This window comes from Tympanuchus pallidicinctus, unplaced genomic scaffold (genome assembly GCF_026119805.1).
Source record: "Tympanuchus pallidicinctus isolate F22 unplaced genomic scaffold, pur_lepc_1.0 scaffold17, whole genome shotgun sequence".
Taxonomy (NCBI): Eukaryota; Metazoa; Chordata; class Aves; order Galliformes; family Phasianidae; genus Tympanuchus; species Tympanuchus pallidicinctus.
In genome coordinates this window covers 8,827,234-8,850,885 of record NW_026294690.1, presented here as the reverse complement: position 1 = coordinate 8,850,885, position 23,652 = coordinate 8,827,234, and the positions used below count along the sequence as shown (strand labels likewise).

The window sequence follows — 23,652 nt, the reverse complement described above, 5'->3', positions numbered from 1 at the left end:
CGTGACCACCACGGTTCTCCCCCCCCTCTCCCTGCAGGGAAACCCAAGGTAGGGGGCAATGCTTGGGGCTTCAATCTTATCCCAGAGACAATATAGAAAAAGCACAGCCCACATCCTTCCCCAGCCTCATTTCCTCCCTGGCCCAGGGATGCTCAGTGCATACTGGGTGCCTCTCCGGGCTGCAGCTGTTTTTAGAGGGTGGGAGTGTTAATTTGTGCAGAACGCATATGGGAGTAAGTGAAAAAGAGGTAAGAGTTTAATAACAGAAAAAGAAAAAAAAAAAAAAGAAAGAAAAAAGAAGAAAACAAGAGGAGACAAACAGTAACCTTTAACAACAGACAGAGACAACAACCCAGGACATCAGAACAACACCTGAGAGGTAGGAAGAATCCCATTAGTGTCTGCAAAGCCCTCCAACGGGCGCTCTGCATTGTGCTCAGGGAGCTTTGCAGACAAGCAGGGTCTGGCTGCCCTATGCCTTGTGCTTCTTGGCAGCTGGCCCCCCCTCCTGCCCCAGCCACTGCCGCAGGACACCTGCACTGCTCTTCTTGGGCGAAGGGCTGTGGATGAACTGGCTCTTCCACCTGGGCAAAGTATCTTCTTTCTTCTGCGGAGAGCCCTCCTGGGAGCTCTTCAGCCAACCCAGCATCACCTTGCTGCTTGCAGTAGCTTTGACCTCCTGGGGACACAGAACAGAGCAGGAAGAAGTGATGTGCACAGTGAGAGCCGCATGGGATGCGTGCACCACAACCAAGTGCTCACCTTAGGGGCTCCCAGCTCGATGGGCACCAGGCACTCAGGTGTGTCATTGCGGATGCTATTGACGAAGGTGGACACGGGGTGGAATGCAATGTTCTCTGTGGGCCGGATGAGCTTCACTGCCTCCTGGGTGGGCACCTCAGCAAAGTCCAACCACTTCTCGATGGCCTCGTCCCCATCCAGGATGGCCGGCATCCTGGGCACAGAGGAGACACGGCAATCATGCTGAGCCCCGTGTCGGTGCAGTGCAGCAGTGCAGCAAAAGCAAGCACGCACCTGTGGTGGATGAAGCTCACGTCCTTGGAGGCATCCACGGTGATGATGGTGTAGGTGTACAGTGGCTCTCCTCCTGCTGGTGGCTCCCAGCAGTCAAAAATCCCGGCCATAGTGAGCAGGCGCCAGCCCCGCCACTCCTCATCGCTGTCCTCCTCCTCCTCAGCCTGCAGGACACCCAGTGTCATGCCCGCTCCACCCCAAGGCAACGTGCCTGGGCAGCTCAACCCACCACCCCACTGCCCAGCCCTTCACCAGCTCAGCCAGACAGAAGGAGGCAGAGAAACCCACAGCTGAGTCCCCTGAGAAACACCTCAGCAGCTCATGCAAATACGCAGTGCATGAGGAGTAGCAGGCGTGACAGCTGGGAATGTCATGGTTTGGGTACGGCCGTGCACTGCCGTGATTTGGGGGACCAGCAGCAAAGTGCCTTCGGAAGAAAATTCTTCTCTGCACATCCCAGCTCTGCTGTTCCCTGCCTTGCCCGGGTGTCTCTGTGTGAGTGGAGCTCAGTGCTCAAGCACTAGCAGTGTTGCAGTACCGGGTGTTTCTTGCTCTGGGGGAAGTAGATGAAGTAGGGCTGCTTGCCCCCGCCACACTGCTGCCACTCATAGAAGCCATCTGCCAGCAGCACACAGCGTTTGCCCTTGAGGAGAGGGCCCTGGGGAGGGGAGACAAAGCAGGATGTGAGCTGCAGGATGCGGTCAGGACTGCCCCAGGGCAGTGGCAGTACCCAGCACTGCCAGGTGCACACCACAGTTGTGGTTCTGCCGAGCCCTGCAGTCAGACACACACAGCGGGGCTCACCTTGTAGGAGGACTTGCTCAGCATAGTGTCACTGCGGCAGTTGGAGGTCTTAAACTGCATTTTGGAGGGGTCGTCCTCTCTGAACCAGGAGGGCACCAAGCCCCAACGCATGTCCATGAGCACCCGCTCGGAGGAGTCAGCATCCTGCAAGCAAGGCAGAGGAGCAACCTCCAGTGATACCCACCCTACAAATGTGGCTGCGTTGTGTTTATCAGCAGCAACAAGCACAGTTTCTGTGGCAGGACAAGAATGGTGACATGGGCTCCATCCCTCCTCTGGTTAACAAGCAGCTGGCGCTGAGATTGAAGAGAGCATCCCAGGGGGCACAAACTTCACCTTCATTTTAATAACGTGATTTCTGGTTCACTTTCACTCTTTGCATAATGCCTCAGCTCAGGCAATGGAAACGGCACGGCGGCTTTCACTTCCTCCTGCGCAGTGCCACGTTCTGCCCGCCTAGAGCAGCACAGCTGTAGCCCTGGAGCGTGGCTGCACCCAGACATCAGCGCTGGATGAGGATGTATACAGAAACATGCATGTACCCCAGAGCGCCCCTCCCACCCACACCAGGACCAGCATCGGGGGGCATTCCGTTCCAACTGCTGGGTGAAGGTGGCCAAGAGACTCACGCCATGCTCACGACCCTTGTGCCATCCCAGAGCTCAGCCTGAGTCCCCTGAGCCACCCCTTGTCCCCATATGGGCGATGCACCACAGCTGCCTGGGGAGAGGCCACGGTCAGGCGTCTCAGCTCAGTGCTCCCTGCTTCGGGCTGTTGGGGCTCAAACTAACGGTAATCCCAGCACTGTGCTGCTCCGGGCTCGAGATTTTGTTCCCTGCTCTCCCCCACCGAAGCGCTGTGGGCACCCGCAAAGCAGAGCAGAGCCCACAGTACAGCTTCAGAATGCCGGGAGAAGAACCGACAGAAGTTACCGACTGCCACAGAGACACAGCACTAAGTGGGAGCACAGCCCGACTCGCCGCCCTCCTTAGGGCCACGGCAATATTAACGAGAAGGGCCACTTCAGTAATACGGACGCTGAGAAGCAAAACAAGCGGCCAGCACCACCCAACAACCCACCCCAAACCCCACTCTGCGCCCCAGCACCCCAATCGGGTGCAGCCCCCCACCGCCCCCGGGGGGCCGCGCTCCGGCCGACGCTCCTCCGTTTACCTGCTGGACGTGCTTGCGGGACAGCAGCACGGGGCCGCAGGACTGCGGGCCCTTGTTGTAGGAGGGCCGGTAGCGCTCCTCCCGCAGCCATTCGGGCTGCTGCCGCCGGCCCCGCCGGTCGCGATAGGCGCAGGCCCGCCGCAGCCGGGCGGCCCCCAGAGAGCAGGCCGTCCGCCCGCACATCGCCGCCCGCCGCCGCCACCGGAGGACCTCGCTCCGCTCCGCCCCGCGGAGGAGGTGCCGGGAGGGGCGGGGTGAAGTACACGCCCGGAGGCAGCGGCAGCCCGCCGCGATCGAGGGAGGAGGAGCAACGAGAGGCTTTATTGTCAGCTAGGAACGATGGGAAAGTGCTGAGCTGGGGGCTGGGGGAACAGCCGGGCTCGAAACCGCCCCCCAGGGCAAAGCGTTTCGTAAAATCGGAGCTTAAAAACAGCGTTATTTTACACAGAACCCCAAATCCAGGTCCCCGTTGTAGTGAAGAAGCTGCTGCAGAGAACGTGATCCCTTATGATCCCAGTGGCAGAGGAAGCAGCGCCCGAAGAGCGAGCGGCGCTCAGCCCACAGAGGCCATGATCACATCCACCGGGAGCTCCTCCGTGCTGCGGGCCGTGACCTGCATCGTCACCGTGTCGGTCAGCAGCAGGCGAGCCCGCAGCAGCAGGTCGTGGCCGCCCCGGAACACACCTGGAAGGCAGCAGGAGGAAGGAGGCAGCGGGTTAGAAGGGACCCCGCGTGGCCTCTCTCCTTCACCACGACCTACCTGGGACACCCGCAATACAAAGACCTCGTGAAAATTCAGTTTAAAATAAATTCCAGCTGAGAAGAGATCCGAGCACTCCATTAATTCCCACCACCCTTCAGCACACAGCCACTGGCTGGGCAGAGTACCACGCTTCTCCCTTCAACGTCCTTCCAGAACAGAATGCTGCAGATAACCAAGGCAGCAAGTGCCATCCAGCTGAGTCTCAGCTCATCCCAGCTTCTCCCCACCAAAGCCCCCCCCACCCCCCATTCCACTACCAGTTGCCCTACATCCAAATCCCACGCAGGGCTCAGTGAGCACAGCACAAGCTCAGATTTTCAACCTTGCAGAGCCACTGTTTCAGCAGAGACCCGATGGCACAGCTCACCTGCCAGGTACAGCGTGTGAGAGTTCCTGTTATCCGGCACTTTATCCGATCGCTCGCAGGGCTGCATCCCCAGGAACTTCACAATATTACTAACTGCCTCTGTTAAGAAAAAGGAGAACAGGCTCTGCATCACAGGCGCCTTGACAAGGACACACAGAGTGATGAAAGCCCTCCTCGCATGTCACAGGTCATGTCCCTTGTCCTGAGGGGGGCATAACACCGGTGGCTGCCGTGCTTTAAAAAGCCATCGGAGAGGCAGAAGCAACACACACAAGCAGAAAAAGAGAAAAAAGCCTGCACCACGCTGCAGTTCTGTTATTTGGTGCAGCCAAGGTGCCAGCTCCACGAGAACTGGAGAGTGAATGAGTCAGGCGGCAGGAGAGTGCAGCTGGCTGCACGTGAGCTGCACAGCCCTGTCAGCAAGCTTGCTTCTCTGGGACAAATGCAGAAGGAAGAATACACCTTGCAGGAGAGAGAGGTCAAGGAGGAATTTGGAAAAGCCTTAGGGAAGGTACTTCAAACCCAAGGTGCTGTGCAAGGAAGAACAGGCATAAACAGGTGCCCTTGTCCTGTAGCTAGGTCAAAAGGACCACATTTTTACAGCAATAAGCTGGATCTTTAACACATGGTGAAAGGCAAGGTGGCTTTGCTCCGTGAGCCTGCCCACCAACCTCACTTCTTCTGTTTGCACCTGCTGAGTCTCCAAGGTCAGAACAACTCCTTTCACAGAAGGAAAATGGAAGCTCACAGCTGAGCTGTGGTCTGTTTGGGAGGGGAGAGCATGAAAGCAAAGCGAGATGTTCTCCTGCTTCCCACAATCCAGCCTGGTCTCCATAGGGTCCAGAATACTCATCTCTTAGTTCAGGTCTCAACAAACTTGTTTTCACATTCACCAAAGGTCTTCATGTAACAGCTGCAGTGAAATTACTTGTGAAGGGTTTTTATCCTGTCTGCTTTTCCAAGAGAGATCTAACACCAGCCACATTGCACCTCCTGTCTTTGCTCGATGGAGAGAAACGTTAAGAGCCCTACTGGGTTCAGACATCCCCTTACCTTCAAGGGTTTTAATAGCAGATAAAGTAAAGGTTTCTTCCTTTTCATACTCATCACCCACTTCATCCCAGGCAGCTCCGAAGTTGGGCTTCAGAACTCGCTGGATGTGATCAGCCACCGTTACCTCAAGATCTTCAAGCTAGTAATAAGAAGAAGTCCAAGTGAAACATGGTCGTTACTTACCTTGCTCTCTTCAGAGTGAGCTTTAGACTGGATTCCCTGAGATCAGATGGACCCAGGAGACAAGCCTTCACTTCTACTCAGGAATATGTCAGAGCAAGTTCTGTCCCTTCTAGTTTGCTCAAGCAAAGAACAATTAGTTGAGCAGCTGCTTGTCCTGGGAAGCTAAGCTATGCCACTTCCAGGGCTCACAGAGGAGGTTCCCAACCTGAGCACAGCCCCTGGCCTAACAAGGATCGGAGCACTGGGCAAACAGCCAGGGCAGTGGACAAAACAAAACAAAAAAGCTGCTGGTGCCCACACTGGTGTACCATCTGCTTCCCTGGAACGCACGTAAGTTTGTATTTTGCCTTTCTGGCCTCTCGTTTTGTAGGCTGGTAGAGTACCGTGAGACACTGTCAGATGCTTGCTGTCACATAAGGCTGCATGCCAGGATAGCTGAACTGCTGCTGTGACTACATCTGTGCCAGGAACAACTGGGTTGATCCCTCTGGAGCACGTATGTAAGAGCAGTCAGTGCCAGAACTGTCCTGACACCAGCCTGCATTCACTTCAACAATCACTGCAGGAAAGAACCTCCCCTTGAATCTCATTGAAACAGATGGAAGGGTTTGTTTAAATATCACTCTGATGCTCTGGTGCCTGGTGGGAAGCAGGCAGAGGGGTCAGCCTTACACATTCCTTTGGAAAAATCCCTCCCCACTCCTTCTGGGAGGACGCCATGTCCTCACTGACTCACTGCACAGCAGTTCCCCTAATCAGATTCACAACAGTGACAGGCAACACAGAAAACAGCTTCTGAAGCTAACAGGGCAAGCTGAATTCATGTCACAGCAACCCTTCATTTCTGGAGAGAAAACACCACCCTCTGTGAGGCAGTTCCAGTTTCTGGCCAAGCATGAGTTTAGCTTCTTCCTGTGTGGTAAAACAGCCAGAAGACAGGATTTCACAGCACCAGTGCTTTCATCAGTCTCAGTGCTAAGGAGGTAATACCAGAAGAAGAGCAAGGATGGCAGCCTTCCTGTATCAGACAGGCCACTGGTAATTAACCATAGAGAGCAGTGCTGGCAGGAAAAAGAGATGGCCAACAGCCTTCTGCCTCCACAGAACTGCCCATGCCACTGCTGGAGCCCAGAGAACAGCCAACCAAGCCCAGAGGACACACCACTGCCTCTCAAAATGCAAGCACCCTGCACTTCCAGGGGTCTTCCTGGAGAGCAGCAGGAAGATGCTCCAAGTAAGACAAATAACCTCTCCAAACCCACATCTTACATTTTGGGACAGACACCACAGACGTAGCAAGACGCCTCTCTTCTTGTCATTCTGCCTGCAGCAGTGTCAGGGGGCACATAACTGCTTGCATGGCAAGTTACTGGGTACAGATCACAGCATCCCTCCAGACAATTGCAGTTTCTGTGATGTGGCACATGCCCAGCTCCTTACCACATATTCATCCTCGTAACCCTCGTCGTCTGTCTCACCCGTGTTTGGATCACAGTCCTTGACAGTGAATTTCATCATGCAGCTGAACGTGCAGGCCACTGCAGGCAGGGGAGGCAAAGGCAATTCATTACCACCAGATCCACTCCTTGGCAGGAGGAACAGGGATAGGAAACTTGGGGCAGGTTGGTTCTCCCCCTCCCAGTCAGCAGCACAGGCTTAGCACATGACCTAGAAAGCATGCTGACAGCGTCTCTCTCTCAAGGACAAAGTACTTATTTGTAACACTAAGGCCAGCAAACAGTGATAAATGCAGACTCCCGATGGCTGCACCATAATCTTCACATCAAGTCCCGTTACTCATGAATATCAATTTGTGCTGGGAATACAAACTAAGCGTGTCCCATCAACCTCTTGTGAAGGAGGTGAGACCCTTATCTAGGGATCAGTTCATGCACCTTGGAAAAGAAACCACCTCGCACTGCAGCACAGCAGATGATTAATATCACTCAGCTGGGAGAGGAAGCTGTGACTCATCTCTGAAGATAGGCACTGCTGCATGAAGGACAGCAACACACAGGTGAGCAGCCTCAGGACAAACCAGGGTGGTCAGAGCACAGGTTGAGCCTGGTTTATATTCTAGACAGTGACAAACGAGGGAACGTCCTGCTCAAATAAGCATTGTTGGAATTCTGGCCATTTGTCTGAACTACTCCTTAAGAACTCTGTGCACTCACAGCACGTCACAGCCAGGCAGACCACTATTTGCCTCCCCATGTGCTAACACAAAGAAGAGCAGGCTAAAGGACAAGCCAGGGTGCAACAAAGACATCTCAGCAGAGATCTGAATGCTCATCTGCCAGTTCCCCCAGCCCGACCCAACGATGCTTTAGCACAAGGGAACCAGGAGGAGAAGAAAGGCCTGACAGCCCTCAAGCAGCGAGGAGAAGTCATGCTTGGCATCACTCAGGGATGCACCCACACATATTCCATAAATATCTGCAAGGTAGAATGCATGTGGGCGTGAGCAATACGGCATGCTTAATTTGGGGGAATATCAGGGAAAACAGAGCACAAACTGTTTACCTGCTGTTGGATCCTCTTCAGACAGCGCCACCAGAGTGTAGCAGGTGCCTGGCTGGTTGTACACCAGGCTTTTGGCAGGTATGTAGCCAATGACCTCATACCCCTCTGTTGGCTCCATCTGCACAGTAACGTTCTCCAGGATCTGATCATTCAGGGTGTTGGTACAGTCAAACTAAGCAGGGAAAGAGAGAACAAAGACAGCTTGAAGCTCTCAGCTATACATGTAATAGCAGATTCACTTCACACATAGTGGGAGCATGCTGTTAACTTGCAAAGTGCCTCTGCCTCAGCAGGGAGCCTGGCTATCACAGGGTTCACGCTTCCATTTAGTCTCAGAGGAACTGGCATCCAAATGCTTTGGGGAGAAGCTAAAAACTTTCAGGGGACTCCAGTGCTCCGCTAATTTATTTTCCTATTTTTTATAACATATATATATATAAAAAAATTATATATATACATATTTTTTTAAAGGAAATGACACAATGATTTCAGCAGATCTAAACTTGGTGTTTACACTTTGAACTGGCAGCAGTAACAAATCAGTCAACTTCATACAGTTGTTTCTGGCAAGCAAACAACAGAAACAAAGATTAACTCCTCAGAGGACTGTGTGAGCAGTTCTGAGCTTTTGAGAAAGAAACTGGCTACAAACAAAACATTGCTGCTCATAAGATAGCACAAGACTTGCTTGAACTCCCTGAGGGCCAGGTAAAGAGGCTGGCACATTGACTGAACAACTCCCATGCAGCAGGAGGGTGATCCAGTTAAGGCCAAGACTCACCAAAATAAGCACCTATAATAAAATGGCTAAAACAAAATGTAGGTGATTAAGAATCCTCCCCTATCCTGTCAGGTAACTTTTTCAGCCTCCCAGAGAGGGCAGGCTCCACTCTTCCATGTTCCAAGCATGTGCCTGGGGATCCTGAGGAAACAACACCGTTCCCCTTGCCAGCTCTCCATGAGAACAGCCCCACCTAGTGCCTACCTTATTGTCACTTTGATTGCACACATATGCATTGTTCAGACAAAACCACATGCACGCTAATTTATCTTTTTTTTTCCTGAGGCTCTGCTGCCCTGGGTGAGAAACAAAGGACCCACTAAACTGATGAGTTTTGAACACAGATATTCTTGAGCTATTTCTTCCCGGAGAAGTTTTTACTGGTCAGGAGCTTATTTTCCAATCCTCTTTTGGCACCACACGCCATAGATACTCACCTGGAACACCATGTGGCTGACAAATGTGTGCTTGGTGCAACGAACCACATACTCTGTTTCCAGCTCTGTTAGGGCAACAGGCTCTGGGGAAGACCTGAAGAGTGGGCCCAGTCCTCGGAACTCTGGGATGGCTCCCAGTTGCTCTGAAACAGAGGATGTAGAAACAATTGCTTTCCCCAGCCACAGAAAAAGTGGTAACTTTTTCAAAGCCTTCGGTTAAACAGCTGGAAGCTGCTGCAGCAAGTAGTCATCCACAGAGCAGCCACAGCATTCTCCAGGAACTTCTAAAATTAAAGGCAGTCTCACTTTCCTTTTGTCCACACCTGCTATCTGCTGCAAGCATCCCCAAGAGCAAACAACTGGTTCGGATGCCCCATGCCACTCTTTGAGAGGAGGTGGAGAAAAACTGGAGTGGATAGGCAGGCTCAGCTAGAAGAGGCTACACAGTTCTCACATGCAGGTATAGGAGAGGCCTTGCATCATTTTACCTTGGAATATTTCTTGCCGTGTTGCTGCCACTTTCTCTGGCTGTTTGGCTACAGCAACAGGGGCATTTTCTGCAAGGGAAAAAAAAAAGCAAAGAATGAAAACAACCAGATACAACCAGGAATAGTAACTAAATTAGAAAACTGATCATTGACTAAGTAAAGGAGAGCTCATTTCTCGTCTTGCTATAGAGCAGACACCCATTTTTAGTTTCCTAAATACCTTTTGTAATCCTCATTGAAGCTACTGCAATTCAAACAATTACTACTATTAGCAGTTGGACTAACTGAAACACTGAAGTGGGAGTAACAAAATTTGCTGGCCTTTGTCTTTACAGAAGATATAATCCCATAAAATTTGAAGAGGATGGATTCTCAGCAATTCCAAGCAAGGCCAATACAGATTAAGGGCTGGATCTGCTAGAGATCTGTCAGCAATTCAGATCAGCGCACAGCAGACTGATTCTCACCTGCTCTTTGCTCTATGACAGGAGCTGTTGCCAAAGGAACAGATCTCAAATCAAAGGGTTTTTCAGAGGGCTCCAGGGTGTACTGATGCAGAGCCCTCTCCAGACCAGGGATGGACACTGTCAGACCTGGGGACAGAAGGAAGGAGCCCCTGAGACCGCAGATAACGCCATCTCTTTGTCATGTATTAAACCAGGAGAGCTGCAGTCCTGTTTTGAGGACTTTCTGTTTTACCATTCAGGATGTAGCCAGCATTGAGGGCTTTCTGTTTTTGCTCCAGAACATTCAGGTAGAACGTGGCTCTGTCTCTCACTTCGTTGTCATCATCCATCACACATCTGAGAAGAAAGCAGAAAACTTGCATCAGCACAAGGCCATGTGAATCGATCCAGGTTAATCATATATAATAAATTATACAATATTACATTCTAACGTTATAATTTATTATGTAATAATTAAGCTTAATTATAACTACTAGAATCCTCACTCTGCCCAGGGTCTTCAAATAGCCTGTCTGTCCCTGAAAGGTTGAGTGATGCTCACCTTTTCAGTAACACCAAGATACTGGGTAACATCTCCTCATTCTGGGCTCCAAACTTGGCCAGGGCACTCACAGCACCTGTAACACAAGTGATAAAAAAAGAATTGGGATACAAAGAAACCACTTGAACTTTCCTCCATCCCCCAGCTGCTTTCAAATGGCACATCAGAGACTCTACACCTAACAGACAGCATTACTCTAATTAGAGAGAAGCAGATGTATTAGCAAAGTCCCTGAAGACCTCCTCTGTCTGTTTCCATGGGGTCTTTGTATCATCTCCTGTTTCTCAGCTGCAGATTGTGATAGCAAATCACAATCCACAAAAAAGAGGCGTTTGTGCACTATGTGTCCTTGACAATGTATCAAAGGACAGCTTTCCAGGTCTGTATCTTACCTGCCCGGACTTCTTCATGCTCCAGGACAACCCTGTTGTAGATGAAGCGAATGTATTTGGAGGGGTTATTGGTTTTAGGCCCTTCTTGGCCCAAGAGGTGGAGGATACGTGTAGCCAGCACAGTGAACTCGCAGTCCTCAATGAATTCACAGAGGTGAGACAGGCCAGTTTCTTTGCTCTCTGAGTTTTCCTCAATGATGCTGATGATGCAGTCCACAATGGCTCGCTTGTATTCAAAGCCACCCTAGGGAGAAAAGGGAACTCAGCTGGAAAGCTCAAAGCACGTCAGACATTCTGAATTAGTCAGGCAGGAAAGAATTTCCTTTGAAAAGGTCACTCACTCACAATGCTTTAAATCTGTGCTTGAAAGGTGAAGGGCAGTAATGCTGCCCACCTCTTTTGACCCTCTTTAATCTCAGAGGACCAGTTAATACTCAACCTCTCTCGCCACATCCTTCAGAATAGCTGTAGTCAAGAAAAAAAACAACAAATCCTAGAGAGAGAAACAGAATCCATCAGCCAGAAGGGCTTACAGCTCATTTAAAATCCTCTGCTGTTAGAATTAGTGCATAAAAAACAGCCATGTGGGAGGAGAAAAAAAAAATAAAATAAAAATCAGCCTTCTCTTTAGCACCAGACATCTGAGGATGAATCACACAAGAAGTATATTAAGGATCATATCTGCCACAGCAGGGTGCAGCAAATGGCCCTATTAGTGTGGGAAGACAGGCAATCAATACCTCCCCAGGCACACCCCATAACCTGACATGCCATTAGCACTCAGTTATCTTCAGGCATTATTTACTTGTGTCCTCAATAAGAACCACAGGATTAAATTGTGCACATTATCCTCTGCCAATTACATGCATAGTTCTGTGCGTTGGGGGGGATCTTTCTGTAGCTACCTGGGCTTGAGGACACCTGTTAAACAAAATGGCTTGAACTACAAAACCACATTCGTAACGATGCCATCCACCCACAGAAAATCTGGGAATTTAGCACGGTCCATTTTTCACAGGAGTAAAATGAGAGCCTTCGGTTTGTTCCCAAACAAGAGGTTATAATTGGCAGGTGATGTCAGAGCAAGCAGCGGTGCCAGCTGTGTGGCAGGCATGTTAACTCATTTAGAAATAAGCCTCAGCAAGCCTCTGCTCCATAAAGCTGCCTTCCTGCAAACTGTCAGACTGAATGCAGAGAATGGTTACAGGTACTCACGAACCTGTCACTGCAACAGCACAGAGAACAGAACAAAAGTGATCCCAAGTAATCAGTACGTTGCTACTTAATCTTTTTGTACAGGACAAAACTTCTTGAAACTTGCTGTCCAAATACAAAGCTGGTCCAAATGTGAAACATCTATGGTCTGCCAACAGATCTGCTGTCGCCTGCGTTTGCCCTGAGAGTAAGCCCCCAGAAAAATCAAAGAGTGAAAACCATGCTGAAAATATGCCAGCGGTCATTTCTGTCAGACTGCAAGCTTTTATGGCAGGAAAAGGCTTCTCATTACATGGCATTATCAGCAGAACTCAGATTCTCACAGGAGCTACTGTGCAGTCCTGCAATTCCTATGCACCATGGAACTAAAATTACCAATATGCTCCCAGTAAAGCTTCTGTCTGACCTCTCCTAATTGTACTTGTGCTATTATGCACTCACAGTCCCTAAATCTCTGACAACACAACAAAGAACAACAGCCAGTTGCTTTGCAAACTCACCTCTTCTCGCAGCATAGTGAAGAGAAAGTTCATGAGGACAGCGTGTTTGCGAGGGTACTTCTGACACAGTGCATTGATGGCTTGCACCACTACAACCTGGAGGAAAAAGGGACAAGTCAAAAGGAGGACAGTCTCATTGGGAAGGAATATAAATAGTTGAACTGCGTCGATTTGGTGCTGGTCCCCGGTGTGGAAGCTATGATTTTGCCTTTATTTATTCAACAGAGTTCCAGGAGGATACTAACCTAGAAATTAGAGGAGGAGATAGATTTTAATGTGCTGGTCAGCCCCAAGCAGAAGGCCATGCTTGCTGGATTCAAAAAAGAGAGACTTACTAATCAAAAGGCTTCTCCCTAGAAGAGGGCATTTGACTCTGGGGATGAGTGCTGTATGACTAAGGCCTGACTGAAGTTGATAGCATCAGATTCTCTCTTGCAAAAATGATGCAGCCTAGCTGCTGGAAAGAGCTTAACCCAGGTGTTGAGAGTACACACACAGACATGGACAAAGGCTAAGGGGTTCCTTAAGGAATCTGTGATTCCCCCATTTTCCCACCTCCTTACTTTGAATTCATCTGAGATTTCTGACATGAAGGAGGAGATCTGTTTCATGAGCCGGTCGATGCTGCTCTCACTGCCAGTTTTCAGCAGTGTGGTGATGGCCAGGGTGGCTATGCTGCGGTTGGAGTCTGTCACAAGGTTCTCTAGGTCCAAGTTACAGGCCGTCACAGCAGATGGGTGCTTCATGGCCACCTACAGAAGACGACAAAAAGTGGAAAAGCCACTGTGGTTATTGCTAACTGATCCTTCTCAATAGACTGCTCTAAAAGCTCTCACCCCCTTCATTTTAAAATAAATGCTACAGATTGGACACGAGGCTCATCCTAAGCAAGCTATTCAGTCGAGGTGTAAGAAACAAGCCCTTTCCTCCTGCAGAATCACACCTACTGCTAGAAGAGAAGAAGCCAGTAATAATAAATGATCTTTAGTTTTTCCTCCCTTACTCTCTTCAATAAATTTCAGTTCAGATTCTGCAAAGAAAACTAACTCCCACCAAAAATTCAGCTAGCCTAACCAACAGCTTTTCCAAGTGGAAGCATAGATATCACCACTTTTCTTTTTTTTTTTTTTTTTTTTTTTTCCTTTTTAGAGTTGACAAAGTCAAGGGAAAAGCTAGAGCAAAGACTGTCATGGAGCAGTCAAAAAGAAGCACCAGGTTCTATCCCTGTAATACAAGAAGCCCCTTCACCACAGAAAGCTCAGAAGGGAAAAGTAATAACACGCAAGAACAGTAACACAAAGCTATGAAAAAGATTGAATTTTTCTCCTGTAAAATGTTCTTCCTATTCCTCTTGTAAGCAAAGAAATGCCAGGCTGTAACCCAAGGTGGATGTCATTCACAGAAAATCACCACCCAGCCTGGCCCCTTTCTTTTCTTGAGTCAGTTTCTCGTGCCCTGGCAGATGCAATTATAGCACCCTGGAAACCAGTTCCTACCTTGTTGAGGGTACGGACAGCTGCGTATCTCAGTGCTGCTTTCGGGGAGCTGCAAAACAGCTGCAAAACTGCAAGGCAGGAAAACCAACAAAAGCAGATGTTAGGCAGTCTATTATTGAAAAGCACTTCCTACCTATAGCATGAGATTCAATGAAGAGACATGTGACATACAAGCATAAGACAGCTAAAAGCATGCTTAAGAAGCAACTGGATTTAGTAGGTTCTTTCCTCTCCTCCCTGTTGTTCCCTTTGCCACACCTCTGCTGACAGCCAGCTCTCACCCACTGTCCTCTCTACAGAACAGCACCAACAAAAGCCCCAAAACTGTACAAGGTCCTCATTTCTTAGGGTAAACAGCAGGCACAATCACGTAGGCCTAGAACTCCCTCGCCACTGCCATGAGCATCACAATTACCTGAGACAGCTGGTGCCAGCTCTTTGGCAGTGCAGTTGGGAAGGTTAACAATGGCAGAAGCAGCTTCGTAGACCACCATCTCATGTTTGTTTCTTAGGCAGCTCTCAATGAAGTCAAACAGGGGGCTATCGCGGCTAAGGGACAAAAAAATCCCAAAAAGAAATGAAAACAGAGATGCTAGCAGAAATGAAGAGTCCAGCAGCAGAACAGGACAAGTCCATTGCCTGCACAAAGGTAACAGCAGCCATAAAACCACTGTCCTCAGATTCTGCAGAGGTCATTACACTGTACTTCCAACATGCTTGGCTCTATTCTGAGCTGACAATCTCTGGATAATAACTGTAATATTGACAATAACTGGAATCTCCCTTAGCTCTCACACAATGCCCACCATACATATCACAAATCTCATCCTCCTGGAAGACAAATGCTAGCCAAATAGAAGACAGAGAAAATGAAACAGCATCTTGATAAAGAACAGCTACACAAAACTAGAAAGAAAAACAACAAAGTGTTTCACGTGCAAGCACCTACACAGACAAGACTTGCAGAAGCAATTCCATAACATGAAAGCATCCTGTTATTTTCTCTGCTACCTTTTAACTAGCAATGAAGGGTTAGAAGTTGCACACTACTCTTCAAAGAGCAGAAATAACTGCTCTCATCAGACAACAAGCAATCCCGCAAGAGGAGACGGAAGCAGGACCTGAGCAAATTCTTCCCACAGGGAAAGGAGCCTCCTCACCTGCCTGCCTCCTCTTCCAGCAGCTTGCTGGCTACTCGGATCATCATGCAGTAAGCAAATGGTGACTTGAGGCCATGGCGGGTGAACTTGCTGAGCATCTTGTTGACTGCCAGGCGATCATTCTTCCGCACATGGTAGAGCAAGCCCAGAGCATGATACTGTTCCAGGAAACAAAACCACACTGAGCTCTTGATACTTCTATCCCCTCTGTGGCCCGGTGTGTCCAGTTGAACACCAACAGTCTGCTCTGCTCCCAGCAGCTGCTTGTAATTCCCCATGTTGCCACTGGGCTTCCTACCTGTACCATGATATTGTCACTGGAAGCTGCTTCCTGAGCCTCGTTCACCCAGCGTTTTACCACATCAAAACTGGTCTTCAGCAGGTGCTGGTAGAGACAAAACCACAGAGAACCCATGAGAGAAGGATGGAGGAAGTTCTGAGAATCACCTCCCGTATGAAGAAGAAACAAGTTCTCCTCATGAGGGCGCTGGAGGCAGCAACTTGTAACAGAGCTGAGGACAGGGATGCAGAGATCTGGCCTTGTTGACTGAGGCCTCAAGAGGCTGAACACCTCCCACAGAGTCCTCCCTTCACAAAGGTGGGAATAGCAAAAGCAATGCTCTACCCCGCTGGAAATCTCCTGGCTCATTTATCAATATTAGCAAGCAGAGGACAAAGGAAACAGTTTGACAAGAAATAATGCTGCAGTGTTCACACCATGGTTAAAGTTTGACTGTGCTGCGTATTACACCTAAATCCCTTCACTTGTCTACAATCTCCAACAAGGATTCAACAGCCTAAAGTTCCTCAGGCTACTTTTAGCACTCATATACGCTATTGTGAGCGTGGCACCACCAGCATCTCTGCCACAGTGCCTGACAAATATCACACCACTGGATACTGACTCACATCCCACTTTAAACCCTAATACTGCTAAATCTGTAAGGTTGGTTTTTAATAGGATCCCCATGAGAAACAAGCATCAGAAGCATCTGCACCCCTAAGCTGGTAATTTATTCTCCCAAAGATGCATTCAGCCACAAATAACTTAATAAACTGAAGAGATTAAAGGCTCTCGTGACCACTGTGCTGTTTTTACTACATGCAGCACAGGCAGCCCCTGGACAAGGTTCCTTCCTCTGCACTAGCACATCTTGGTCCTGACGATGCCTTCACCCAGACAGTTCCAAGCACTTCAGAGACGGAGGAAGGATGCGCTGCTTTCTAATGGTGCAATAAGTCTCCAGAATCAAATTACTTTGAAACAATCTGCGATCCAATTGTATTACACTGAAAAATAGTGTTCTTTTTCCCCTCCTCCTCTCTTCTTTCTCATGTATCCTCTATCAAAGGACAGCTGCAATACGACACTACCAAGATGTGCAGTCCCACCACAGACAAGTGCTCCTCAGCTGCACTGCTCCTCAGGCCCACCCCGCAGGCACACCTACCAAGGAGGACACCAGAGCAGAGCTTGACACACTTGGCACTTTGTCAACAATAGCCTGTTTCATGTAGCGCTCGATGGCCTGTAGCATGGTGCTCTGCAGGGAGAAGGAGACAACAGCTGATATGGAAAACCCGCGAGGAGTGTGATAGAGGAGATGCAACAGGTTGGGGTAAACAGTGTAGGGCTGCCCCAAAGGAAAAGCTGCACTTACATCAGTGATTTGACAGAGTGCTCTCACAGCAGGGCCTCGGTAATTGTCATCCTTCCCAGTCATGTCTTTGGTTAAGCTGGTTGGAAATAGGAAGCCCTCAATACTGCACTCTTGAGCCAGCAGCTCCTTGGTGCGTGCAGAGAGCCCCCAGAGCAGCAGGCAGACAAGAGCATAGCTGAATGGCAAGCAGGCAAGTGCAGGTCTTAAGCAAGTCCCACCGGAGTGGGAAGGCAGGAGGAGATCCGCTTGCAATAGAGGAAAATACGTCAGCACTGCCGCATCATGTAACCAAAAATGACAATTCAAAAACACAGCAGCATGGGCTATGGGCACATAGCACACTTCAAAGGCATCACTAAGAGTTCAATATCTGTATTTGAATAGCCTCTTTCAAAGGAGGACATTTCTTCTTCACCAAGAAGTTTGATAAAACTTGATAAACCTTGTCTTATCAAACCAAGGTTTGATAAACCTTGTCTTCACAGTGCTCAGAGACGAGAGTTATCTCCAAGAGGCTGGAAAAGTATTATTGGAGAATGCATGAATGTAGTAATAGCAAAACCAAACTGACTGACCTGCTAGTAACAATGATGACATCTTCTGCAATAGAAGACATCTCTTTGATAGTCAGGTAGCACATCCTGCGAAGAGTTGGCTAACAAGAAAAGAAGACAGACAGACATCAGCAGAGAGGGCCCCAGGTATGAAGGGATCTCCATTTTTCCTGCTTCCACAACTTTATTGACCAATGTATGTGCTCAAACTTGTGTGGGTGCAACACCTAAAGAGTTAGATAGCAGTTTAGAGGAAGAATCTACGTTTCAGGAACAAAGACTGCTTTAGTTTAGCTGCTACAAGAGCAAGGTAGTGAAGCTGATCTGTTTCTAAACTTTCATCCTACTCTTCCCACTTAGATCAGTAGCTCCAGGCAGGCTGATTGCATAAAATGACACCTTGAGGCTGAAAAAGACACTGCTGACAACTCGTCTCACTGGATAAATACAGCAGAAAACAATAAACAGACTTACATCATTGGACTGAAACAGCTTTGTCATGGCAAAGAAGGATTCGGTAGCTTCCATGACACCAAGGTGCTCCCCCTAGAAGTTTGAAAAGAAGAAAGGAAATCACAGTTAACACAACCAGATCTGTCCTGCTGCAGGTGCAAGGCTCAGTCTCACATATAAGGAGAACAGGCTTGTGTGATTGACAGCAGGGCAGATCTCCTTCAGTGTACTTGAACAGAGTAAAGTCCTGCCTAAGAAAGCCCCCAGCCGTGGCTGAATGTTGCTTACCTGTCAATGTAGATGACAGCATGATTTATCAGGTTACAAAAAAAACCCAAAAACTTGTGACAAGACAGATTCTTTAGGGGTGCAGAACAGGTTGGAACAACTCCATGACTTGTGTAAGAAAAGCTTATGCCATGCTTCCTATAAGCACCACAGCTAGTCAGCCAGCTACAGCCACTGCATATAATGGTGCAGAGAGACCCTAGAGCAGGGAAACCCCATGAGATGGGTAAATACCCTTACAAAGCTGAACCTTATTGCACGCAGCTTCAGAGACCCAAGGGCCTGGAGTAACAACTGTCTCTGGCATCAAAGAGCTGCAGGCTTACAGCTTCCAAGTAATAATAAATCACAGACATCAATCTCTTCATATTTAGCTGCTCCTACCCTCTCTACCCCACAGAATGTTTTTAGACACTAAGAAGGCAAGAAGAAGCTTAGTAGCACAAAAACTGTTCTAATTAAAATGTTTTTATTGGATGTAGTCAATAAAACTATTCAGAAGATAAAGCTTAACTAGAGAAAACTAAGAATCTAAAGAACGTATCAGCTGATTTTTTCTCCCTTACCTGGTTTATGAGGTACAGAATCTTGGTGAGGATGTGAGCACATTTTCGTGGGTTTATGGGAGTCTCATTAAACACACGTGCCTGAAAACAAATCACAGCCAAGGATGCTAATATCAACACCCCCTAACAAACACTGCCCTCACTAGCCTGATAGAAACAACAAACTGTTGGTGAGGTATGGCAAAATGCACTTAATGACTTTGGATCAGATTCCCTCCAATTCCTGCTTAGCAAGGCCCCCTTTTAAGCAGATGGTTCTACAGTCTCATCCTGAGACTGCAAATGCAAGCACAATGAAAGTTTAAGGGTTAAATCCTCCTCATACTTTCACCCACAGAAGTTTGGATCGTGTGCTAGCTAAAATACCACCCTTCTGACAGCCTGCAAGGCTAACAGGAACCAACACCATCCATCATATGGCAAACGAACAGATAACGCTGAAATAACAGGGTCTGGGGACTGAGAAGTTTGTCTGATGTCAAACAAAAAGGGTTTTATTTCAGAGTAAAATCAGAGTCTATTCAATAACCACACACAGCCTGCTCTCTGGCTTTGAAATCTACGAGCTCAGGGTGTTCAAAGCTGATTTCCCAACTTTCCTGTTCTAAGGTGAGCTTTTCCAGACAGTCACATTCTATATTACTACTCACCATTTAGAGTCTATTTCGTTACAGAGATCATTTCAGCCCTCTCCCTTCTTCCCTCCAGCAATAAAACAAGAACTGGTGCGGGCACTGCCGTACTTCAGGTGCCAGTAGGACCACAACAAAGCCCTGCTTCCCCACTAACATTCCTCACTGATCTACTCAGGAGCTGGGGACACCCCAACCCAGAAAGGGCAGCACAAAGGACAGCTTCTAAGGATATACCTCTTGTAGGACTGCGCTCTTCTCCAGGTGCTGGAATGGGTTGGAACCCCCACCTGCAAAACAAAGACAAAGGAAGTCCAGGGATTCTGCCATGGGAAAGCAACTCTCAAAACACACCTACAATTTAAAGGTAAGCCCAGCATTTATTGGGTAGCTTTTTTGTGAACACCTTACAATCTTAGTGCTCCTCTTATTAAGCATTATTAATTGGACGATTCCCCAGTAGTTAGGGAAGGCAGAGCAGACAGGACATCCTTTGATTTATCACCCACCAAGAAGTAACTTGCCATGAGTCTGATCAGCTGTAAAGTAAGGAGCCCCAGGGCACCACTTCCAGTCCCAGGACTAAGATGTTGCTGACAGTTAGAGCATCAGTATGACAGTTCGAGGAACAAAAGCTTGGAGTCACAGACACAAAGAGTGCTTGCCAGGCTGGAGAGTCAGGAGTGCTTTACCCCTTCATTATAAACCAATCAGGAACCCACCAGTAAATATTTTTTGGCTCAATCACCAATTAAGAGAACAAGACAGCAAATGAGAGAGTCTGGACACAGAATAACATTCATTGTTCCTCTTAATAGAATAAATTATATTAAACAATGAACAACTCACTAATTAAGGATGAAATAATCTGAGAGAAAAGCATCATTGTTCTGCATTCTCTCTATTAGCTTGTCTCCTTCTAAGCATCTCTGAGCCACAGCATCTCAAAAGCGTCAGTTATTGATAAGCAGGCTGTAATTAGTACCAATGTTCAGCCTGGCTCTGGGACAAACAGCCTTTTCCAGTGCAACTTAACAAGCCTGAGCTCTAGAATTGGTCCAGCACAACCTGCCCTGCCCCAGAAGCATTGCACACTGCTGCCCAAAGCCTTTGCAATAAAAGGCAAAGCCACCTGCATCCTGACTCATTTCAGGGTCAGTGCGCTGCGCTGACAAAGGCTGTTTGCAAATCCAGCAGGGGGCTGAGCAAAGCACAGATGCTTTGATGGCATCTGGGAAGAGAAGAAAACACGGGGAAAAAGCAAAGTGCTTCTGGTCTAAGCATCTGAGTGTGATTGAAGAAAATGGTTAAAGAAGCCCTACTAGTAGCACAGTACGTCTACAATCCCAAAATCGCAGTGTGGCTTGGGTTGGAAGGAGCATCACAGACCATTTAGTTCCAACCCCCTGACTCAGACAAGGCTGTCAGCCACTCAGTGAGGCACCAGCTCAGCTGCCCAGGGCCACATCCAGCCTGGCCTTGAGCACCTCCAGGGATGGTGCACCCACAGCTCTCCAGGCAGCTGTGCCAGCACCTCACTGCCCTCTCAGTGTAACCTATCCCTGATATCTCTAGCTAGTAGATATGGTCTACACCTCCCCTCTTTTAGTTTAGTTTTAGTTACTAATGCTTTTGAACAAAATGGTTGAAAGAAAGCCTTTCTAAAGCAGCCTACAAGCCCTAAGTTGGCCATCAATGACAGCACCACCTCCACACCTCTTGCAGCGCTGAGCATCTGGAAATGCATCACACAGCACACCTCACCGCTCCTCCGATCACAAAAGGGGAACCAGGCGCAGTGCAAGCAGCGTCCCCGGAAAGCTCCCAGCACCAGGCGGCCAGCACCAATTTGCACCGATCCACAGATCAGACCAATCCGCACGGATCTCACAGCAGCCCCGAGGAACGGACCCCGGCTGCACCGCTGACAGCCCACAGCTCATTGCGGGCTGCACACGGGGCAACGCGAGGAGCAGAGCTGCGGGATCCCAGCAGGCAGAGCCCATCCCGACAGCGGGGCCGGGACACGTTCACGGCCTAGGGAGGCGGGGGCGGCGCCGGGGGTCTTCCACGCGAAACCAGTGGGGCCCGAGCGGACAGCTGCGGCGAGGAGAACGCGCTGCGACGGCCGCGCGCAGCGACGGAGGAAAGGAGCGCTGCGGCCGCGAGCGGGGCAGGCACAGCAGCGGCACGACAGCGGCACAGCCCCGGCCGGGCCCCCCCCCCCACGACTCCTCGCGGCTCCCCCCGCGCCCTCCCCTGGCCGCCCTCCGCCCCTCACCCGACTCCTCGTCCTTCTTGTCGAATTTCTTCAGCATAGCGCCGCCGGCGGCTGTGAAAGGCCCGTCCGTCAGCCGAGCCGAGCACAGCCCGTCCGCCCCGCTGCCGCCGCCCGCCCCTTCCTGCCAGCCTGTCACTGCCGCCGCCGCACTGCGCAAGCACGGGACGACCCGCCGTGACGTCACTGCCGGCGCCGCCGCGAGGAGCGGGGCTACGGGGCTACGGGGCGGGGCGCTGAGCGGTGCCCATGGAGACGGAAGTGATTGACAGTTGGAGGGGAAGAAAGGCGAGATCTGATTGGCGAAGGGAATGGGGCGGGGCTGGGGGGGCTGCGGGGTGGGCGTAGCGGGGGTGGGCAGTGGGCGAGGGGCGCGTGTTGTGGGCAGGGCGTTCAAGGGTACGGCGGGGTTGGCGGGGATCGGCTTGGGGCTCGGGGGTCAGCGGGTAGGGGTCACCGGCATGGGAGACCGGGACTCAGGGACCAAGGAGGACACAACGTGACCGGGGGTACGGAGGAGCTGGTGGCACTTGGAGAGTGCTGGGAGGAACTGCGGAGGGACACCCCGGGACCAGCGGCAGCAGGGTACAACGTGGCACCTGGCAGCAGCAGGGACACCGGGGACACCAGTAGGGAGGACACAGCAGTGGGGATGGGACCGAACCCATATCGATATCCCAGTGACACCCGGCTGTCCCCTCCGTGTCCCCGTGGCAGGGCTGTGACCCCTCACCCCCCTGCTCATCCCAGCACGGCAGCAGCTGGCCGGCACCCCTTGCTCCATTTCCCACCCCAGATTACCACTCCCACAGTGGGGTCACCCCGACACTTCCACCCCAACACCGTTCTTGCTCACCCTGCACCAGGATCTCCTCAAAGAGCATGGCCCCATCCAACCCGGCTCCAGCCGCCCCAGCAGCAGCCCCGGCCCTGGCCCTGCCCTTTGTACAGGGCGGCCGCACGCTGCCCGCTCGGCCCTTATCTTGGGGTGCGTGGCAACCTTGGGGCGGCGCTGAGTGGCACCACACACTGCACCTGTAAAGTGCTCATAGGTCTGGGTGAACTTTATGGTGTACAGAGCATCTCATCAGAGGGTACATGGAAAACTGGGGGTCGGAAGGCATGGATGGGCAATTCTGGGGCACATCAGCAGAGGTGCACTGGGGACAAGGACGTGCCCGCACAGACTCCGCTGCACCAGGCACGGTGTCACCAGGGCTGTCTCAGCTGGGGCTTTGCTCCCACAGTGCTGACGTCAGGTTAGAACAGCAGCTGCTGTGTGCACACCATCTATGCAGCACATGCCAAGGATCAGACTGTCCGGGGCTAAATCCTGCACCTGCATGGCTGGGTGCAGGGAGCGACTGCCAGCAGCCTCCGTGGCCACCCAAAGTCCTTTGGCCATGGTGCGTGTTGTGCTCACTTCCTGCGCCCGATGCGTGCCATCAGCTCAGCATTGGCAGCTGCCTTGGCTTGCAGCTCCTTCTCCCGGGCCAAGTCCAGCAGGATCCTCAGGATGTGTGTGGGGACATCAAGGGACAGGGACACCTTTCTTGCTGTGCTGCTCTTTTTTACCGCAGCAGCTCTGTTGGTGTCAGGGTTTGGCAGCCAGGGCCACACTTCTCTCACTGACTCCTCCAGTAGCAGCTGCGTGGTTCCATCCAGCTGAGAGCCATCCCCAGAGCCGTGGCCTTGTTTCTCCCCAGGGAGCCCCAGCATTACTCCGCTGCTGCCCTCCTTGTCCCAGCCACCTTCATGCCAGGGTGCACCGGGCACAGCAGGGCTGTTCTGGAGGCTCAGCCCCTGCACCATGCCCCATGGCAGCAGCAGGAAGGGCAGCAG

At 50.4% G+C, this 23,652-nt stretch overlaps 3 protein-coding genes across 4 annotated transcripts; all 3 read right to left on the bottom strand.

Moving 5' to 3' along the window:
- Positions 1-234: 234 nt before the first annotated feature.
- On the bottom strand, positions 235-3,231 carry HMCES (5-hydroxymethylcytosine binding, ES cell specific). The gene is made up of 6 exons (XM_052679210.1): positions 3,013-3,231; positions 1,840-1,983; positions 1,574-1,693; positions 1,036-1,199; positions 763-955; positions 235-679 (listed from the first exon to the last, which is right to left on the bottom strand). Exons 1-6 carry the CDS (start codon positions 3,193-3,195, stop codon positions 473-475), a joined length of 1,011 nt encoding a protein of 336 aa, XP_052535170.1. The 5' UTR covers positions 3,196-3,231; the 3' UTR covers positions 235-472.
- Positions 3,232-3,307: 76 nt separating this feature from the next.
- Positions 3,308-22,770, bottom strand: COPG1 (COPI coat complex subunit gamma 1). Of its 2 annotated transcripts, XM_052679202.1 has the most exons (25): positions 22,667-22,725; positions 21,814-21,864; positions 19,770-19,822; positions 18,901-18,981; positions 18,068-18,139; positions 17,615-17,694; positions 17,040-17,115; positions 16,830-16,922; positions 15,677-15,763; positions 15,379-15,536; positions 14,634-14,767; positions 14,219-14,286; positions 13,286-13,474; positions 12,723-12,818; positions 11,008-11,251; positions 10,616-10,691; positions 10,307-10,410; positions 10,075-10,200; positions 9,608-9,676; positions 9,120-9,262; positions 7,902-8,073; positions 6,819-6,916; positions 5,196-5,334; positions 4,143-4,241; positions 3,308-3,696 (listed from the first exon to the last, which is right to left on the bottom strand). In XM_052679202.1, exons 1-25 carry the CDS (start codon positions 22,692-22,694, stop codon positions 3,566-3,568), a joined length of 2,667 nt encoding a protein of 888 aa, XP_052535162.1. In that variant the 5' UTR covers positions 22,695-22,725; the 3' UTR covers positions 3,308-3,565. The 2 variants fall into 2 exon arrangements, with proteins under 2 accessions (XP_052535162.1, XP_052535163.1); XM_052679203.1 differs by lacking the exon at positions 21,814-21,864 and having other exon boundaries at positions 22,667-22,770.
- A 102-nt stretch (positions 22,771-22,872) lies between these two features.
- UCN2 (urocortin 2) lies at positions 22,873-23,652 on the bottom strand. Its single transcript, XM_052679216.1, has one exon. The coding sequence runs from the start codon at positions 23,620-23,622 to the stop codon at positions 23,230-23,232; it is 393 nt and encodes a 130-aa protein (XP_052535176.1). The 5' UTR covers positions 23,623-23,652; the 3' UTR covers positions 22,873-23,229.